The sequence below is a fragment of the Panthera uncia genome, chromosome B4, assembly GCF_023721935.1.
Source record: "Panthera uncia isolate 11264 chromosome B4, Puncia_PCG_1.0, whole genome shotgun sequence".
Lineage (NCBI taxonomy): Eukaryota > Metazoa > Chordata > Mammalia > Carnivora > Felidae > Panthera > Panthera uncia.
The window spans coordinates 92689524-92710004 of record NC_064809.1 but is presented as its reverse complement, the minus strand read 5'-3'; the positions used below and the strand labels follow the sequence as shown (position 1 = coordinate 92710004).

Sequence of the window (20481 nt, the reverse complement as noted above, 5' to 3'; positions counted from 1 at the left end):
AAGCCCCACGTTGGGCATAGTGTTTACGTAAAAAAAAAAAAAAAAAAAGTATATTGAGGCTCCTGGGTGGTTCAGTTGGTTAAGCGTCCGACTTAGGCTCAGGTCATGATCTCGCAGTTTTTGGGTTTGAGCCCCTTGTCGGGCTCTGTGCTGACAAGCTCAAAGCCTAGAGTCTGCTTTGGATTCTGTGTCTCCTTCTCTCTCTGCCCCTCTCCCTCCCCTTCCCCCCTCCTCTCAAAAATAAACATTAAAAAAAATTGTTCTTAAAGTATTAACAATGAATATCTCAAAGTAGTGGGATTATAAGATGATTTTTTTTCTTCTCTGCTTGTTACTTTTACACCATAAAAAAATGTTAACTTAAAAAAGACTGCATAAATTTATGAAAGAAACTTCCCTAGTGTTCTAGAGGGAAAGCCTGAATAATAATAGTAGCTAATATTTACTATCACCTTGGTACATGAAATAGTTCATCCAATCTTTACTATAGCCTTTTGTGGTAGATACTGTTACCATCACTATTTCAAAGGTGAAGACCTGTGACACCAAGAGGTTTAAGTAACTTGCCCAGGATAGTAGAAGTGGAATTCTGGCATTTTCTGCTGGAGTCCTTAACCTCTGCCCTGCATTGCCTCAGAATATTCCCATCATGCTGCAAACAGCCTCATTTTTCAGCACCTTGTTCCCTGATACGGTCTTCTGTCCCAGCGTTTCCCTGTAGCCAGTGTTCCACAATGCTTGGTCTCAGGAAGTTCTTCTTCCTAGCTAAAACAGTCTCTCATGCTGCATGACAAAAGATGACTCAGCCTCACAAACACTCCCGTCTATTTATGCCAAATATAGGGATAATCTCCCACTTTTCAAACCAAAAAGGGATCAGAACACAGTTAAGAGGACTTAGATGTGTTTGCTTGTAATTGAAAGTTAAGTAGGGGCATTGTAAACACAATTCTTTCCTATTTGGAAACAACAAAAATTGTATGTAGTCCAGCAAAGGAAGTTAGTCAACATGTATCCAAAAAAAGAATATTAACCACATTAAAAGACTGTGTTGATTTAATACATCTCGAATAGCAACATTGAACAAACAAAATCCAAGGGCTTCAAGTGCAAGTTCGAAAACAGGCTGCTCCATAGACCTAAATATAAGAGCTGAAACAACGCAACTTTTGAAAGAAAACACAGGAGTAAGAATCTGTGACCTAGGATTAAGAAATGATTTCCTAGGTCTGATAGCGATAGCACAAGCAACAGAAGGAAAAAAAAAAAAAAAAAAAGATAAATAAGACTTGGTCAAAATTGAAAACTTTTGTGCTTCAAACAGGACCATGAAGCAAGTGAAAAAACAGCCCACAGAATGGGAGAAATTATTTGCAAATTAATATCTGATAAGGGTCGCACGTCCAACATATGTGAAGAACTGTTACCTTACAAGTCAAACAACAGGGGTGCTTGGTGGTTCAGTCAGTTAAGCATCCAACTCTTGATTTCATCTCAGGTCATGATCTCACACTTCATGAGATCAAGCCCTGTGTCGGGCTCTGCACTGACAGTGTGAAGCCTGCTTGGGACTCTCTGTCTCTCTCTCTGTCTCTCTCTCTCTCTCTCTCTCTCTCTCTCTCTCTCTGCCTCCCCCACTCGCTCCCCCCACCAAATAAATAAACATTTTTTTAGAAAGTCACACAGCAAAGGATATGAATAGATGTTTCTCCAGAGAAGATACACAAATGGCCAATAAGAACATGACCAGATGCTCAGCATCATTAGTCATTAGGGGAAATGCCAATCGAAACCACAGTAAGACATCACTTCACACCCCCTGGAATGGCTGTGATCAAAAGACACTGACAAGTGTTAGCGAGGATATGGAGAAATTGGAACCCTCCTACATTGCTCGTGAGAATATAAAATGGTTTGGCTGCTCTGGAAAACATTTCTGCAGTTCCTCAAAATGTTAAACCTAGAGTTACCATCTACCCAAACCAGCAACTCCACTCCTAATTATGTACCCAAGAGAAATGAAAACATACGCACACACAAAAACTTGTACATGGATGTTCGAAGCAGCATTATTTATAATAACCCCCAAATAGTGGTAACCCAAGTGTCCATCAGTGGATGAATGGCTAAACAATATGTTATATATTCCATGCAATATTATCCACCTATGAAAAGGAATGAAACATTGACCCCACGCTACAACACAGATGAACTTTGAAAACATTATGCTGAGTAAAAGAAACCAATGACAAAAGACCACCTATTTATGTTTCAGTTTATACGAAATGTCCAGAATAGGCAAATCTACGATGACAAAGTAGAGTTTTGGTTGACAGGAGCTGGGGAAGGATGGAGAGTGACTGCTAAGAGGTATGGGGTTTCTTTTGAGGGGTGACAAAAATGTTAGAAAATTGAATGTGGTGTTGGATGTTTGTCAGACTCCATGACTGTACCAAAAAGCATTGAATTACACAATTTAAATTGGTGAATTGCGGGGCGCCTGGGTGGCTCAGTCGGTTGAGAGTCTGACTTCGGCTCAGGTCGTGATCTCGCGGTTGATGAGTTCGAGCCCCACGTCGGGCCCTGTGCCGACAGTTCAGAGCCTGGAGCTTGCTTCAGATTCTGTGTTTCCCTCTCTCTCTGCCCCTCCCCCACTCATGCTCTGTCTCTCTGTCTCAAAGATAAGATAAACACTAAAAAAATTTTTTTAAATAAATTGGTGAATTGCATAGTATGTGAATTGTATTTCAATAAAGCTGTTTTAAAAATAGTCTACTCTTACCTATTCATAAACTCCCAGAGGTAGTATCATACCAGATAATAAAAATAAGATTTCATTAAAATAGCTCTCAGTAATTCACTGGATTTGCAAAAGTCCCCAGTGCTACTCATTACTTGTTTCATATGAATGAAATAGGATTTTTAAACTTTTATTTTTTTAATTTATTTTATTTTAAAGTTTGTTTTTGAGAGAGAAGAGTGCACAGGAAGGGCAGAGAGAGAGAGAGAGGGAGGGAGAGAATCCCAAGCAGGCTCCTCATGCCAGAGCAGAGCCTGACGCAGGACTCGAACCCACGAACTGTGAGATGGTGACCTGAGCTGAAGTCAAGAGTTGGACGCTTCACTGACTGAGCCACCCAGGCGCCCCTGAAATAACATTTTTATCTTGGTGGCAAACTGCTGGCCTTTCCATAACAAGCACAAATGAGTCCAAAATTCCTTTATAAGCTGAACACCATGAACTTCAAACATGTAAGGACTGACCTGCCATTACAGTGTAGGAGCCAGTGTTTCACCTTCCCGGCTGCACACTCCTCCGTGATCTAGTAAATACTCCAGTGTGGCCATCGTTTGAATTCTTCCGTAATAATGTCCCTAGGGAGACAGGATTTCAGTAGCTGGCTTCCTGGTTCTTTAGCACTAATTTTCCTACCTGGGTTTGTTATTTCCTTCTGGATTATTGTAGAGCCTTTATTTGGAGTTATTGAAGGTGTGAGTGCCGGTCTGTTCTTAATTGGCATGCTGGTGGCCATTGTTGCCTTATTCATCTGCAGACAGAAAGCTAGGTGAGTACAAACTATCCTATGGTGATTGGGCTCCCAACTTTAAAGGTGCCTTTGAAAATGCCCGTTAGCCTGAGAAGTAAGAAGGGAAAAGAATTTCCTTTCTCCAGGCTAAATCATCTTTGTTTCTGGAGAAAAACAAGTCAAACCCTCCAACAGTGACTCGTTTTATTCAGCCCCTCCTCGACCATTGATGAATTTTGCCCCAGCCAAATGACTGAGGGGCCATCTGTAGCTTCTTCATTTGAATGTGAAATAACTCCTTTTGCTCCTGAAGATAGAGATGTCTGTGAATTGCCCACCCAAGTGCTTTTCTGAAATATGCTGAAAAGTATGGTTGACATCACCATGTCGTGGTCATATTTGCCATGCTAATTTAAGAAGGGACCAAAAAGAACCAAATAGCAGGTGGCCCCAAAGCCACACCCCCTCCTCTTAGGGAATTTGTTTTATTTGGCACGTTGTCTTCCCTCTTGCAGTCATGTCTTGCATCTAAGGTTTACTGGGTTTTTTTTTTTAAGGAAAGTTTTATTGAGAGTGTGGGAAGTGATTATGACCTGTAGCCAAAAACCAGAAGACAAATCTTCAGCTATTGCAGAGATCCGTTTCTGAGTGGGAAAAATCTATTTCTTCTTTATGTTCTTCCTCCCCTCAAAGAGACGTTGGCTGAGTGTAAATCTACATGAATACTGAAAAATCCATATTTGCACAGACATGCACAGCCTCACCATAAATGGAAAATTTTGTTTGAATCAAGTTTCATAATCAGAATATAAACCCTCTCCCTTATGTTTCAGCCTTGGTCGAGAAAGGCCCTCTGCCCGCCTGAGCATTCGCCGGGATCGACCATTATCTGTCCACTTGAACCTGGGCCAGAAAGGGTGAGCGCCACATTTTCCTTCACATAATGTATTGAAAGATGAGTTGATTGTTTTATGTGAGATTTGCTAACGAGGTCTTTCTTCTTTTGGCGTCCTTCACAGTAACCGGAAAACGTCTTGGTAAGAGAGAGAACTCATTAATTACTATATTATCTGCTTTTGAAATACAACCCAGATTGGGTATGGCAGTTTCCCTTTATGTCAGTAATTTTCTTTTTCTTTTTTTTTTCTATTTTTAACTATAGCCCAATAATAATAAATCAGTTCGAAGGGCACTTCATGAAGCTGCAAGCTGATTCCAACTACCTTCTATCCAAGGAATACGAGGTACAACTTGGCTCCGTGATGCTTTAGCAATCCCAGTCCTTAGAATTTCCCTTCCGGCCTCCCTTCTTTCCCTTTCCCTTCCCTCCTCCCCTCCACGTGGAGTCTCCTGTGGAGTCACAGGCTGATCAGGCTCAGGAGCTGACCCGTAGGATCTCAGCTGACCGCTCTTTTATGCCCGAATCCATTCCCTGCTGATGCACCACTGGGTCCCAGAGGCCAGTCTGATCTCCAGAACAGCACAGCAAGCAAAGTGCTACTTGGACAAGACGTTAAGAAAGAATTAACAAATCTCAGATGTAAACCTAATTCTGTCTATTATTTAACCTGGCATTTTGCTGGACTGGGAGACAATGTGGTTTGGTGAAAAGTGCCCAGGCTGTGGATTCGGTTCCCGGCTTTGCCACCTGTGTGGCCTGGGGCAGGTTAGTTATCCAGTCTGAGCCTCATCTGTAGAGTGGAGGTGAGAACAGCTCCTCTGCTTTGGGGATCAGAGCCATTCCGTAAACAGCAACTACTGGGACATGTTGTTAGATCATTATGTATCTCGAGGACTATATGATTTGCCTTCTCTTATTTCATATTCTCCACCTGCAAACTTCTTTTTGACTTACTAGGACTTGAAAGACGTGGGTCGAAACCAATCATGTGACATTGCACTCTTGCCGGAGAACAGAGGGAAAAATCGATACAACAATATATTGCCCTGTGAGTTTTGTGTTGAAATGTGTCCAGCTGTCTTCCTCTAGCCATTTCTTCTCTTTTCTAGGAATAAAATGGGGCTAAAGAAATATGGTATAGCTGAATATGGAAGATCTGAGGCTCTGAATGCCTTTAAAAAGGAATGACTTGTATGTTATTGCACTTCCCTTCAGTGGGTAACAACCAGCTTGCAACCCGCTATGACACTTCTCATGCTGTTGACATGTCACCACGTGGTCCTACTGCACCTCCTTGGAAGCCTGGGAGCAGTAATGGGGTTAACAGCAAAGGCCAGTGTGGGCTTCCTTCAAGTCCTAAGTTAGGAATTATTATATATTTTTTATTATCCTGACCCTAGCAGGTGAGGCAGTAGAAAATAGTTGTTCTGGACTGTATTTATTCCGGCTGTGAAAGGGAGCCGGCCACTCCATCGGGGAAAGGTATAGTGTTATGAAGGAAAGAGCAGAGGGGGCCTCAAAGAGCATTTGGCTTGTTTGTGTGTTTATGGGCCGCCTGAGCAACTTGGCAAATCAGTCACCCTGTCTGACCCTCATCTGCAAATGGAGATGAGAATACCTCCCTCTGGGTGTTTTGGAGGTCAGAGCTAATGCACATCAAATACCAAGCCTTCCATCAAACAGTAGAAAAAATCATCCTAAGATCCAGTGACTCTCAATCAACTTCCTTCCAGATGATGCCTCTCGAGTGAAGCTGTCCAATGTAGATGATGACCCGTGCTCAGACTACATCAATGCCAGCTACATCCCTGTAAGTGAACCATTAAGCCATAGTGCCTGGGATGAAGCTTTGATGGGTGGCTACATTGCAGATACCTTTCCTCCCACATGCTCCCACACTGTTCTCAGGTCTGGAAGCACATAGGTCTGATTGCCATAAAACACATAGGTCTGAGTGCAATTCCATCACTGCTAGAGCCCATTTTTCACAATGGCTATAGTCACACAAGATGATAATGAGCTCAGGAGGCATTGTCAAGGCTAGTCCTCTCTCTGCAGCTCTCAGCAAAGATTAGAGCTCCCCAAGGAAGCTCCATGGCTCAGGCTGCCCAGCTAGGGGAGCTGACTCAATGTTATTTGGATTTTTGAAAACCAAAGACAGAACTCAAAAGTTGTGTCAGACTATTGGGCTCAAATTCTGACCAGCATCCTGCCAACTTCCCACAGCACACTACAGTGGAAAAGACTTTAAGGTCAGACAGTTTCACATTGGAATTTCATCTCTGCCCCTTGCTGACTCTGTGACCTCGGGCAAGTTATGTCACCTCTTGGGGCCTCATTTTCTTTCCCAAAAAATGAGGAAAATAATATTTACCTCAAATAATTATTCATTCACTCAATAAACACTATACAGTTAAGTAGTAACTATAAGTCAGATGCTGAGCTATGTACAGGGATAAGGTCAGGTGGAATCCTGACCATCAGAGAAGAGTCGGGACATCAGGAAATGACAAGGCGATGCCATGGGAAGCAGGCTAGAGAAGTCTTCTCCCCCATCAACATACATCCACAGCATGTGGGATCTTGTTAAAATGCAGACTCTGAATCGGCAGGGCTGGGTAGGACCTGGGATTCTGCATTTCTCACAAGCTCCCCAGGTCATCACCGGGCTGCTGGTCTCTGGGGAGCAAGAAGCTAGGGGTGGCCAGGGGAGCTTCTGGGAGGAGACCACCAGCCCGCAGAGCTGAAGATAAAGGAAGGCTCAGCAGAGCAGGCAACATGCTGAAACATGGAGGCTAAATAAGGACTAGCCAGCCGAGAGGCAGTGTTTGGGTGGGCGGGCGTGGGGGTGGCAGAGGTGACACAGTGCAGGGGCCCCGAGGAGAGGCAAGGAGAGAAGGAACTTCAGCTAGGAGCTGCAAGTAATTCTGTCTTCCTGGAGTGCAGAATAAGTGGACGAAAATATCCTAGCTCATAGAGTTGTGGTGAAGATTAAGTAAGATCTGTGGAAGTCCTGCCCCACAGTATATGGTAGATGCTCGATAAACAGTGGTTTCCCTTCCCCTAACTTTCCCTTGTACGATGTCTCCAACCAGCGCTCGTGTCAACTATCCAAAATGTCTAAAGCTCCCCTACATTGAATAGGGGAAGAGCCTGATCCAAGTCAGTCCCTCAGACAGTCCCTTCCTACACACACACACACACACACACACACACAGTCTAGGTTATTGCCTGAGTCCTCCATTGCCTCTTAGAATAGACCCAGCCTAATAAATGGGAAGCAGTCTCCTAACAATAGTTCAGTGTTCCGGCCTTTGTCCTTCCTGTTCCCAAGCCTTGACACTTGTGTTAGTATCTTTTTCTCAAGTCAGGGATCTGGCAAAGACCTATATATCATGTAGTCTGCAGAGATAACCCTCTGTTTACAGTCCTGAGGAGGCCCATTGTTCCTGACTCTCCATGTTGTAAATTCATCACAGGGCAACAACTTCAGAAGAGAATACATTGCTACTCAGGGACCTCTTCCTGGCACCAAGGATGACTTCTGGAAAATGGCGTGGGAACAGAATGTTCACAACATCGTCATGGTGACCCAGTGTGTGGAGAAGGGCAGGGTGAGTAAACAGTCTCCCTGACTTCCGAACTTCGCTTACCGCCCCCAGGATGGAATTCTACCCCACCTCCGAGAGTTAAACTCCATAAAAGCAAAGGAGGGATCATGTGAGAACATTGTTAGTGAATTCAGCCACTCAGTTACAAGAGGCTTACCTGGGTGATACCCACTTCTGATTCTGGGTCTGAAGTTTCAGGCAAAGGTGTTTCCATTTGAAGACTGGGATCATCAGAAGTGCCCATGACACAGAAATATTAGGTGGCTCCTTGTCTGTTCCACCCTTCAGTGTATACCTTGCCAGAATCACTGGCTCTGCCCCTACTTTTAGGAAAGAAGAAGTAAACTTTAGGCTGCAGACACAAAGTAAAATAGTTATCTAGGGCGCCTGGGTGGATCAGTCAGTTAAGTGTCCAACTCTTGGTTTTGGCTCGGGTCATGATCTCACAGTTTGTGCGTTGGGGCCATGTATTAGGTTCTGAGCTGACAGTGTGGAGCCTGCTTGAAAGTCTCTCTCTCTCCCTCTCTCTCTCTCTCCCTCTCTCCCTCTCTCTCTCTCTTTCTCTCTCTCTTTCTCTCTCTCTCCCTCTCCCTCTGCCCCTACCCCCCCACCCCCATCAAAAATAAATAAGCTTTAAAAATAAAATAAAATAGTTATCTGGACAAATTAAGCAAATCTTGTAATGTATTTATAAGCCTCTATTTTATGTGGTTATTTTGAGGATGAAAAAAGAGATTGCATATAAAATACCCAGTATCTGTGATCAATAAATATGGGTTCATAATTCTCCCTCCTGTCTTCCTACATGTAAATTGGAGCTTAGCTAAATGTTCCGAATTTTCAAATATCACTTGGCACATGGCATTTGGTCTGGGTGAGGACAGTGATATCAAAATAGAAACAAAACAGGGCCAAGAAGACATTGGCTTCCTCTGCCCACCTAGAACTTTCTTGAGAAAGAACTATTGTAATATGTGGGTTATGGGCCAGTGGAATTGAAATGCAAAGGAAATCAACAGAAAGCTCAAGCCTTGGAACAGTGTGCCTGAAAGGTACGTGAACCCAAAGTCGGGGCTTCGCTCCTTGGATAGTCTCCAAGGAGAGCTCCCTCCAAGTCTCTCCTTCCTTCGCAACTGCAGCCTGGTTTGAGCACTGGCCCTGAGCACACTGATGGAGAGCAGATGGTCAGACGCTCTAGCAGCTGACCGTAGATTCCAGCTCAGGAAGATGTTTTGAGGAGGAAACATCCAGGTTCATAGAGGAGTCACGTTCCCAGACTCACATATTTCTGTCTTCCTCTAGGTAAAGTGTGACCATTACTGGCCAGCAGACCAGGATTCCCTCTACTATGGGGACCTCATCCTGCAGATGCTCTCAGAGTCTGTGCTGCCTGAGTGGACCATCCGGGAATTTAGGATATGCAGCGTATGTTTGTCTGTTTGACTTAACCTAACAGCCCCTATTGGAAAGACACAGGACACCCATGAATCCCCTTTTTGCCGCTTCCTCCCCCATAGTTTCAGCTCATGGGAGTTGCTGAGTGGCATCAGATGTCAGACTTGTATGTTTGCCTTGGGTCCTTCCTCTTTTTTTTTTTTTTTTTTTTTTTTGGTGGTGGTCGGGGGGGGGTCCTTCCTCTTATCATCCTCTCTGCCTTCCAGGAGGAACAGCTCGATGCACACAGACTCATCCGCCACTTTCACTACACAGTGTGGCCAGACCACGGGGTCCCAGAAACCACCCAGTCCCTGATCCAGTTCGTGAGAACCGTCAGGGATTACATCAGCAGAAGCCCCGGTGCCGGGCCCACCGTGGTGCACTGCAGGTACCGACGGGGAGTGGAACGTCCGACTGGGCCAACCGGCCTGCGCAGGCTGAGAGCACATTATTGTGCTCTCTCCTGTCTTCTTTCTCCCTTTCTTCACCTTCCACCTGTCCCTCACCCTCACTCTCCATCCCTTTCTCTCTCCCTCTTGATCTTTTTGCTTCTGTACAAAATGCAAAGTCCCTATGTGACTTCCAGACCCTCCATAAGTGGGTCCGTCTCACTTCCCAACCCAAATTCCTGGAAACCTCCCTCCCACGCTCTTCACAAACCTGCCTATTCTCGCCTCTTGCCATCCTTACTCTTTGGAATGGCCAAATCTCTCTGCTCCACTTGTACAAACCCTGAGCACCCTTCCAGATCCCTGCTCCAGACCTCCCTGCAGGTCAAGTAGCACTTGCCATCTGGAGCACCCAATTTTGCTCTTAAATCTCTGTTCTGTCTTGACTTCTCTTTGCTTTGGACTGCATACCCATATAACCAGCCTAACAAGCAATGCCTCACTCTTCATCTCTGGGGAGCCTGATGCTTAGCTAATTAATGTTTGCAGCAACACTTTGATAGCCCTGACCGAATGGCACTAAGAAATAAAGAGCAGGGAATTGCTACAGTAAGAGAAATGTCAGATGCCCTCGTTTCCTCGCAGTTAGCCCAGCACCCTAGGAGCCTGGCTTTTATATGTCATTGGAACCCTGATGCTTTTAATGGGAATGTGAAGCACTCAGGAACTTCCTGCTTTCTGAAGAATGGCTGGCATTTCTGCCGGGACCACTTGAGAACTGTTATTCTTTATATCACAAATCTGTGCATCAGAAACTTCCAGTTACACAGTCACTTTGGGAAGCAATTCAGCAATCCCTACTGAAGCTAGGGATTCTACCTTCCCAATGACCCATCAGTTCTGCTTCTAGATATCAACCCTAGAGAAGTCCCCATGCATGTGCACAAGGAGGCTCACTGCAACACAATGTTTAAAGGAGAATAACTAAAAATGATCTCATTGCCTGTCAGTAGGGAATAGATTAGCAGGGGATAGATTGGCAGTGGTTTATGAACTCTGTGGAGTAGTTAAAAGAAAGTGGATCTTGGGGTGCCTAGGTGGCTCAGTCAGTCAAGAGTCTGACTCTCGATTTCAGCTCAGGTCATGATCTCACAGTTTGTGAGCTAGAGCCCTGCGTCCGGTTCTCTGCTGTCAGTGCAGAGCCTGCTTCAGATCCTCTGTCTCCCTCTCGCTCTGCTCCTCCCCCGCTGGTTCTCTCTCTCTCTCTCTCTCTCTCTCTCTCTCTCTCTCTCAAAAATAATAAATAAATAAAAACTTAAATAAACAAGAATCAAATTAAAAAAAAAAAAGTGGGTCTGCATGTAACAACATGGGTAAATCTCAGAACATAATACTGAGTAAAAAGAAAGTTGGCAGAAGGATACATAAAACATGTTACCATTTTGGTCAATTTTTGGAACACAAAAAAATGAGTATATGGTTCACGGTTTTACATGTATGCAGGAAAATTATAGAACATCCATGGAAACACACACTAAGTGTAGAGAAGCACTTATCCCTAGTGGGGCGGGGGAGGTAGAAGAAGGAAGGAAAAAGAGAAAAGAGGGAAAGAAGGATTCCCATATTCTCTCATAGCCTGGAAGGGAAAAGAAAGATGGGCCTAGAGTCTCTGGGGATGCAGTCCCGAAAGGCTAATTTAAGAAGAAAGGCTCAGTCTTCCTTCACTCTCTCTCCTAGTGCCGGTGTGGGTAGGACTGGAACCTTTATCGCATTGGACAGAATCCTCCAGCAATTAGACTCCAAAGACTCTGTGGACATTTATGGAGCGGTGCACGACCTAAGACTTCACAGGGTTCACATGGTCCAGACGGAGGTAAGAGTTACAGGCCGAAGGACACAGATCACCTTCCCTGCCTCTCTCCCCCAAAATGTCCAAGGCTTTAATCTGACAAGGGCAAATGACTGTGACTCATTAGGAAGAGAAAGAGAACTGAATATAGGTGTTCTGTCAGACTCATCATTGTAAACGTATTTCAGTGACCTTGAGGCTGATGTGTGTCCTTTTCTCTACTGCACCGGTTGCCCATCTTCTGTAGGTGGATGGGAAGCACTGTTTTAAATCAATGCATTGTACGTGGGTGTACATGGGGGAAAGGCCAGGCCAGTCTTGAAGGTTATTTTCAGATAGGCTGGCTAGTGAGTACCAGAACTTCCATTAAGAAAAAAGAAACAGACTACAGTCTCTTCTCTCCTCCAGCCCACCCCAGCCCACCTCTAAAGACCCCAAAGGACTACATGCACATTGATTGCAAAGGATAAATGCTTCCATTTGTGCTGTCCTTTGACATTTGTAGGGCATTTTTTAACATGTTATCTCATTAAATTTTCACAAAAAAACAGACAAGAGAAGTATCATTTCCCATTTCCAGGCTAGAATGAGATTCAGAGGCTAAAGGGCTTGCACAGCTATGAAGTGTCCAAGCTGGGACTCAAACCCATTCAAGAGAGTCCCAGGCCCTTAGCCCCACAGCCTCAGGGTCAGATCTGTGCTCACACACAGACCAAGCTTGTTTTCCCCCTGCATCATTGCCTTACAAGACTCAAGTTCTCTTACCCTTGTGTTTCCCAAGCAACTCTGCAAAATCCTCTCTCTCTCTATCTCCCTCTCTCCCTCTCCCTCTCTCCCTCTCTCTCTCTCCATATATATATATATATATATATATATATATGTACATATATACACACACACACACACACACACACACACACACATATATATATTCCCATTGTTGGAAAGATACAAAGCCCTACATGCCCCTCTTGCAGTTATAGTATACAGGAAAACTATGGAGGCGGCCGTGCTCCACAAAACAGAAACATCCTTGCTTCCCATAGGCAGTGGCCACACCCGGGACCCTCTGTCACCACCACTGTCCTGGGCTGGGAGTACTTTCATTGTAACAATTATTACACTATATTTTTAATATTTTATTGTGGAATTTTTAAAATTCATATATCTAGGGAAAATAGCATAGTGAATTTCCATGCACGTGAACTCTAGCTTCTACAATTATCAGCATTCTATGCTCTTTTTTCATCTACATCCCGCATACACTATCTCCCACCCCGTAACCTTATTTTTAAAGGAAATCCTACTTATCACACGATTTCATCCTTAAATAAAGTATATGCAGATACTTTACAGATAAGGACTCTTTTTAAAATTGTGACCAGAATACAATTATCACACCTAACAATTTTATCCATAATCCCTTAATATCATCTAACATCCAGTTAGTGTTCAAATATCCCTAATTATCTCAAAAATTACTTTCCACACTTAGTTTGCATAAGAATCCAAACAGAGTCCACATACTGCCTTTGATCGAAGTCTCTTTTAAATTTCTTTTAAATCTATAATTACCCTCCCTTGTTTTCCAAGCCATTTATTTGTTAAAGACACCAGCTTAATTTGTTCACAGATTTTTCCCACATTCTGGATTTGACTGCTTTTTCATGCTGGTAATATATTCCTCTCTTCCCTGTAATTTTTGTCAGCAGGTCATTGGATCTAGAGGTTCCATTAAATTCAGGTTTCTTTTTACCACCCCAATGCTTTACAGGTGGCACCAAGTACTGCCTGTTGCATCACATCAGGACACCCTTCCCGTCTGGAGACTCTTGATGAAATTGACAATGACCATCCATTATAACATTTCCCATGAGCCTTTCACTTAAACAGTTTTAGCAACTGTTGGCGACCTGAACATACCTGTCTAGCTCTGTTATTTCATTAAGGCTTTCAGAATTATACCACACTTCATCTTTCTCCATAAGACTACCAGTTCCAAAGACTGTAGGAATTCGTTTTCCTTCTCTCAAAATACAATTTTTTCTTTTTTTGCCTGCTAAATGAATGAACTGATATCCTACAACTATGTTGCTAAAAAGTCAGGATCAGTGTTTCATTATTTATTGTCATTTCTACAGACTCAACCCATATTTAATTTATAATCTGGGGATTAAGACTGCTTACTACATTGTAAGTAGCCTTGAGGCGTGTGTGTGTGTGTGTGAGAGAGAGAGAGAGAGAGAGAGAGAGAGAGAGAGAGAGAGAGTGTGTGTGTTCAGGCTCCTTAATTATTGTCAGAGGCTTCTTGGGTCATGTGTCACTTGCATACTCCTGCCCCAAACTCTGGAGATGCACTGTGGCAAAGAGCAACCGCTCCTATTGTAAATATCACTGGCAGACTTCCGGGGCAGAGTAAGCCCATGTGCCATAACTCTTCCTCCTTCTTGGACATAACTCCTTCTTTCCCCTCTTCCCTCCTCCTTCTCCTCCTAACTTCTGAGGATTCTATAGCTCTTGTTCCTTAGCTTGCCCTTTCAGTGGTTGGATTCCCCACAGTTCTGTCCTCAAGATGTTGCTCTTCCTTCTCTCGATCTTCATTCTTTGTGATGTCCCATGGCTTGAAGAACCATGTACGACCTTGTGTTTTCAAGTCTCATTCTCCTTTTCCAGCAATGACCTAAGTACCTGCCTACCATACAGTTCCACCAGGAAGCTTTACAGTCATCTCAAATTTAAAAACTCAAAACTGAACTCATTATTTGTCTTTAAACAAGCAAAGAAAGCGCTTCTCCCCCTCTTGCTCATTTCAGTTTCGGGTGACAGTGTTGCTATCCATCTTGCCTTCCACCTGTTTGCCCAAGCTAGGATTCTGACTTCTTTTCCACAGTTCTCACATTCAAGCAGTCACGGAGTCCTGTCAGTAGCACCTAACATCCTTCTCTTCCTTCTAGTCTCCCACCCAGCTGCCACTGTCCTTGCTCAGCCATTTATCAGCTCTCTTGGTAACCTCCTAGTGTTATCTCCTACCACCAGCCTCTGCCCTAACAGCTCTTTGTCACCACTGCCACCAACACAGTACTTTTGCTAGCTATGTCAGCTCCTGCATAAAAATCTTGGCAAGCTCTCCATTGCTTTCAAATGAAGTGCATTTGTCCTTGTCTACAGGCCTCTTCATAACTGGGCTCTACTTACTTCTCCTGTTTCATACCACAGCATAACCCATTGTTTTAGGGTCTGCCAAAATTCAGGAAGGCTTCCCTTCCTGGGTCAGAATCAACTCTGATTCTTTTGTTTAGAATGAAATAAACATTATAGTAAGAGAAATTTTCTCTCTCTCTTCTTTTCTTCCCACTGTCAGATGAAATCCCAAACAATATTCAGATAATATCTGTCTTGTTTTAACTCCTTGCCCACAGTGGGCTTTTTCTAGTGTCAGGAGCCCCGGCCTCGGCACTGGTATGGCCCACTCAGTACCAGGAGTGAGTGCAGAGGGGTGTGAACCACAGCTGAGCCAAGGGAAGCAAAGAAGGAAAGGCTTTCAGACCCCTTTTATTACTTTTCTGGGTTCTTGGGGATAGGCAACTTTAATTTTATTTCACCTTATTTGGGATACAAAGGGATTGCAGGTCTTCACAGATTTTAATAAATAGATCAAAGAGCAAGGATTTCTAAACAAAGAGGAATCAAACAGGAGATTTTCAGATGTGTCCCTTCTTCTTTAGCCTGGGGAAATTTGCAGCCTGACTCCCAGAGAGACACTCAGATGAAGCAATAACTTGTTAAAGAACGATAGGTGATAGGCACAGTCTGTTAAACTCATCTGCTTCCCCTAAGGAGGAAATAGTGGGATGTTGTAGGAATAAGCATTTCAGTGCCCATTTGGGGGATTGTCCTTGGGGTTTCCCATGACCCATGCACCCTACATTTTAGCTACCCTAGACTGCTCACAGCTTCCAGAATACATATGTGCACTGTCATATTATTTATGACACTTGGAAGGTCCTACTTATTTGCCCAAATTTTTACCTTTCCCTTAGGTTGATACTTCTCTCCCCCAAAAGTGAACCTGAGGGTTTCTTCTTATGTGTGAAGTGTTACACACAATTCTATCTCACATTTACAACCTTATAGGTACTTGTTCACATATCTGCCCTTCTGCTAAACTGCGAACTCAGGGACCGTGGAAGGCTATTATTCTATAAATACTATCTAGTACTACAACTATTGGTGAAATTGAATGGAATTGAGGCTTCATAAGTTAGCTAGGCAGAGCCAAAAATTATCTTTTAAGATCCAAGGTTCATATATTAAACTGTATTTTTCCATTAAGAATAAAGTGGGAAGCACATTAACAGTCTGAAGGTTTTAGTGGTAATCATTTTCAAAAGGACGTTCCATTGGGAAAAGAATTTATATTTAAGGCAAGGCAAATTAATGAATATTAACTGGTTTCAAAGCCCATAGTGGGTCATTGTTGAAGAATTTATTAGTAAGGCATACCATAGATGTAATAGAATTCATTCACAGCTGAATTTAAGGTCCCAAAGTAATTTAATATCCCAGTACAATTGAAAGTATGAATCATGGTTTGGTTGGGAAGAAACAGGAAATATCAATTTGGTAGATTGTCTTAATGATGGCAAAAAGAAACTGCCTATACTAACAATGATTTTCAGGACAGCTCCCTCCTCAAATTTTCAAGATCAACGTGGCATAAAATACTCATAACAAGTAAATAGGGTTTCTGAGCATTCCAGCGTCCTCTCCCTCTGAGGAGTTGCTATGTCATTAAGGGAGCCCAAGGCCAAGCATGGAGGTTACACGGACATTTCCTTGCTAGACAGTTCTGTAGGTAGTGAGGAAGGAAGCCCAATGCACATGTTTAGCTGCCTGTGTCTAAGCCTGTGTGTTCAGTGGAGGTTTTGTATGTCTTTAGGGTCACCAAAACACTGACTGACTCTTCTATCTTTGTTTCTATTTCAAAAGTAGTTACCAGAGAGTTGACAGAGGTGAGTCTGTTCTCACCGTGTAAACCTTTGAAGTTCTCTGTCATCAGCCAACATCTTCAAGATTCTTCCTTGTGCCAGACTGAGATGCTGAGAGAACCGAGATAGATAAGACCCTGACCTTGCCGTCAAAGCACTGATGGTCCAGTGGGGTCTATTGTATACACCTACCTTCTTTTTCTCACTGTCCTCCCTAAAGAAAGAGAACAAAAGAGTATACAGTGAAGTGATTTTCTCATTGAATAATACAATGAAATTAGGGGTGCCCAGGTGGATCAGTCAGTTGAGCACCCGACTTCAGCTCAGGTCATGATCTCATGGCTCATGAGTTCAAGCCCCACATCAGGCTCACTGCTGTCAGCCGGTCAGCACAGAGACAGCTTCAGGTCCTCTGTCCCCCTCTCTCTGCCCCTCCCTCACTTGTGCTCTCCCAAAATAAATAAAGATTTGAAAAAAAATAATACAATGAAATTAGAAGTCACTTAAGAAAACTGCTATAGTGAAAAGAACATGAATATGAGCCCTAGGATCAAATTCTGAAGTCCCATTTCTTGGCCGTGTAAGAAGTTACTTAACTTCTCTGAGTCTCCTTTCTTATGGATGCTTATATCTACTTCATGAGGTTGTCAAAATAATCAAATGAAGTAATTTATATAAAATGCAGAGCACAGTGTTTAGCATTCAGTCAACTATTTAATATTTGTAGAGGACCAACTATGTGCCAGACATAATCCCAGGCACTCATAGAATATACTCTATAAATATGCATGCACATAAAAAGAGAATGAATAAACACCACCGTCTCTCCTCATTACCATTATTCTCTTTTTAGTGCTAATAGAAAGCAGTCACTCTTCTATGCACTAGAGACTATTAGTGAAATGATCAAGAAATTTTTGCTAACCATATAGAATCCCATCACTCACGATGCTTTATGAGAGTCTCTTGTCTTTCTTTTGCTTCAGAACTTGCCTTCCTCTGACACATTTTCTACTTTTTCATAGTGTCAGTACTTATACCTACATCAGTGCATAAGAGATGTCCTCAGAGCAAGGAAGCTACGGAGTGAACAAGAAAACCCCTTGTTTCCAATCTACGAAAATGTGAATCCCGAGTATCACAGAGGTAGGACCTTACTTCATTAACTTACAAGTTCACCTATCAAGATATGATGCCTCTGGACACCATTAATAACCAAAAGCTCTTCCAAAGTGCACCAGCCCTTTCTCCTTCCACCCAAAGACCCTTAGCGAGTAGCAACAGGGAGGAGAGGCAGAGTGGGGAGGAGACTCCCACCACTGAGCACCAACTGCATGGGGTATCTCTTCCTATCTGGCCTAGGATGCCCTCTCTTAAGGATTCTGCTTAACATTTCTTTTCTAAGCAGTAAGGCTCTTTGCTGGGGAAGATGCTTTGAAATCACAACTGAGGGTTCAGATCAAAAGTCCCTTTGAAGAAGAATTTGGCCATATGTGTCAAAGTCCTTAATATGTTCTCGTCTTGTCACCTAGTACTGAAAAAGTCTTATGCATGACAATTTTTATAGCTAAAAGTTTAAGTGAAAAAAAAAACCCAAATATTTTACAATGGAGAACTAAGTACACCATGGTGCACTTAATAGAATACAATGCAGTCATTAAAAATGATATCTTGGAGGTTATTATAATAACATGGATATTATTATAAATATATTGAGTTAAAAAAGAAAAGCAGAATGCAAAACAAACAAAAACAACACATGGGAAGTGGGGGAGAAAAGACTGGTAAGAAATATACCACAATAGTAGACAAATTTCTCACAGCAATAAAATACAATTTTTCTTCTGTTTCATGTACATTTTCTAGAATAAGCATGTAACGATTTTTTAAACAAAAATTTTAGTGAAAGAATATATAAACTTTATAAGGCACTGCTTAGGTCAGACACTAATGACTTGATATCATTTAGACCTAATGTATCACAGAGGCTAATTTGAAGTTACACTGTATTAGTTATCTATTACTGCCTAACAAATTTGAAGTTACACTGTATTAGTTATCTATTACTGCCTAACAAATTACCCTAAAATTTAGCAGTTTAATTCAACATTTATTATCTAACAGTTTCTGTAGATCAGGAATTTGGGAGGAGCTTAGCTGGGTGGTTTTGGCCCAGGGTCATTCATGATGCTGTAGTCAAGCTGGCGGCCAGGGGCTGCAGTCATCTGAAGACTCAGCTGGGGCTGGAGGATCCATTTCAAGATGGTGCACTCACACGACTGTTGGTATAGGTCTCAGTTCCTTGCCACATGGACCCATGTCCATCTATAAATCAGATCATTCTTTTTTTTTTTTTTTAATTTTTTTTTTAACGTTTATTTATTTTTGAGACAGAGAGAGACAGAGCATGAATGGGGGAGGGTCAGAGAGAGGGAGACACAGAATCTGAAACAGGCTCTGGGCTCTGAGCTGTCAGCACAGGGGCCCGATGCGGGGCTCGAACTCACGGACCGCGAGATTGTGACCTGAGCTGAAGTTGGCGCTCAACCGACTGAGCCACCCAGGCGCCCCAAATCAGATCATTCTTTAAGCATTATTTTACTTATTTTATCTCCATTTCTAACTGATCCTCAATTTTCGTAAGTTCTCTGCACCCCTTGTACCCACCCACCTAGCCACTATGTTAAATAGTTAATAATCTGTGAAGCACAAAAACATGAGAGAGCTGCTATTTAAAGGAGTCCTTTGTCAGTCAGATAATACTCTTGTATTATAAATAATCACCCCCTAATGTATCTGTATAGTAAATTAAGGTTTTTGCATGTCACATTCTTTAAGAAGCTCTGGGATGGAGGGAGCTCTGGGGGATCTTGGAACTTCCTTTGTCTTATTATGACTTGCTTGAGAGTCTTTTTCAAGAGTTATCTTGGGTGCTCCCGAAAGAGCTAGCTGTGGTATAGTTAGCTTCAGGAGTCTGAAAGTAGAATTCAGGTCCTAGCTCTGGAACTAACTGGTATTGCCAAGCTGTGTAACCCTGAGTTAGTTACTTTACTAGATGTAAAGTTAGTTACTTTACATCTGTAAAATCAGAGAGGATGGACTAGGGGAGTCCATGCCCATCCATGGAGGATGGGATGAGCTGACCCCTCCAGGGATGGTCTCACTTTAAACCATATTGAACGTTAGTCATTTCTGTCAGCCTCATTCATTTGCAATCTTCATAAATGGAACAAACAACTATGATACACCCTGCTGCATCTCTAATTACAATGTCCTTCCTTTCAGACACGGGCTATTCAAGGCATTGAGAATGTATCTGAAGATCTCTTGGATAAAAACTATGCACTGTGTGATTTTTTAAAAAATTTGCTTCATGCCCTACAGAGGTGCCAGCTATTTCTGTTGTCACTATGTATAATTTATTAATCTGGAGAATTTTAAAGAATTTATGTAATTTAAAGGTAACAGATATTATTGTACATAGTTGTATTTTGTAGTTTCTTCTGTAAATATGTATTTTTTTCATAATGTTTAATATTAAGCTTTATATAATACTATGTTTCCACAGTAAAGTGTTCATGGATTGTTCTCCATAAACTAATTCAACCTGTATAACAGGACTCCTGGGAAAACATGTCTGGAGGGGGTTGCAGAGGCAATCCCATGGGCCATGGTTTTGACCTGTTTTGATATTTACCGGCCAGGATAAAGGACAGGGCTGGAGAAAGCATGTAAGACACCTGGCTTTGCTGCATTGCTGTTCTAGGAATGTAGAGATC

At 42.7% G+C, this 20481-nt stretch overlaps 1 protein-coding gene across 1 annotated transcript in view; it reads left to right on the top strand.

The window, feature by feature from the left end:
* PTPRB (protein tyrosine phosphatase receptor type B) overlaps positions 1 to 20099 on the top strand; it is a 115423-nt gene extending 95324 nt beyond the window's left edge. Inside the window, exons 22-33 of the mRNA XM_049626702.1 lie at positions 3336 to 3566; positions 4361 to 4444; positions 4547 to 4564; positions 4690 to 4771; positions 5386 to 5476; positions 6162 to 6238; positions 7908 to 8042; positions 9342 to 9464; positions 9701 to 9864; positions 11603 to 11738; positions 17728 to 17848; positions 19988 to 20099. Coding sequence (XP_049482659.1) covers positions 3336 to 3566; positions 4361 to 4444; positions 4547 to 4564; positions 4690 to 4771; positions 5386 to 5476; positions 6162 to 6238; positions 7908 to 8042; positions 9342 to 9464; positions 9701 to 9864; positions 11603 to 11738; positions 17728 to 17848; positions 19988 to 20010 — 1285 coding nt within the window. The 3' untranslated portion in view covers positions 20011 to 20099. The remainder of the gene's footprint in view (positions 1 to 3335; positions 3567 to 4360; positions 4445 to 4546; positions 4565 to 4689; positions 4772 to 5385; positions 5477 to 6161; positions 6239 to 7907; positions 8043 to 9341; positions 9465 to 9700; positions 9865 to 11602; positions 11739 to 17727; positions 17849 to 19987) is intronic.
* The last annotated feature ends 382 nt before the right edge of the window (positions 20100 to 20481 follow it).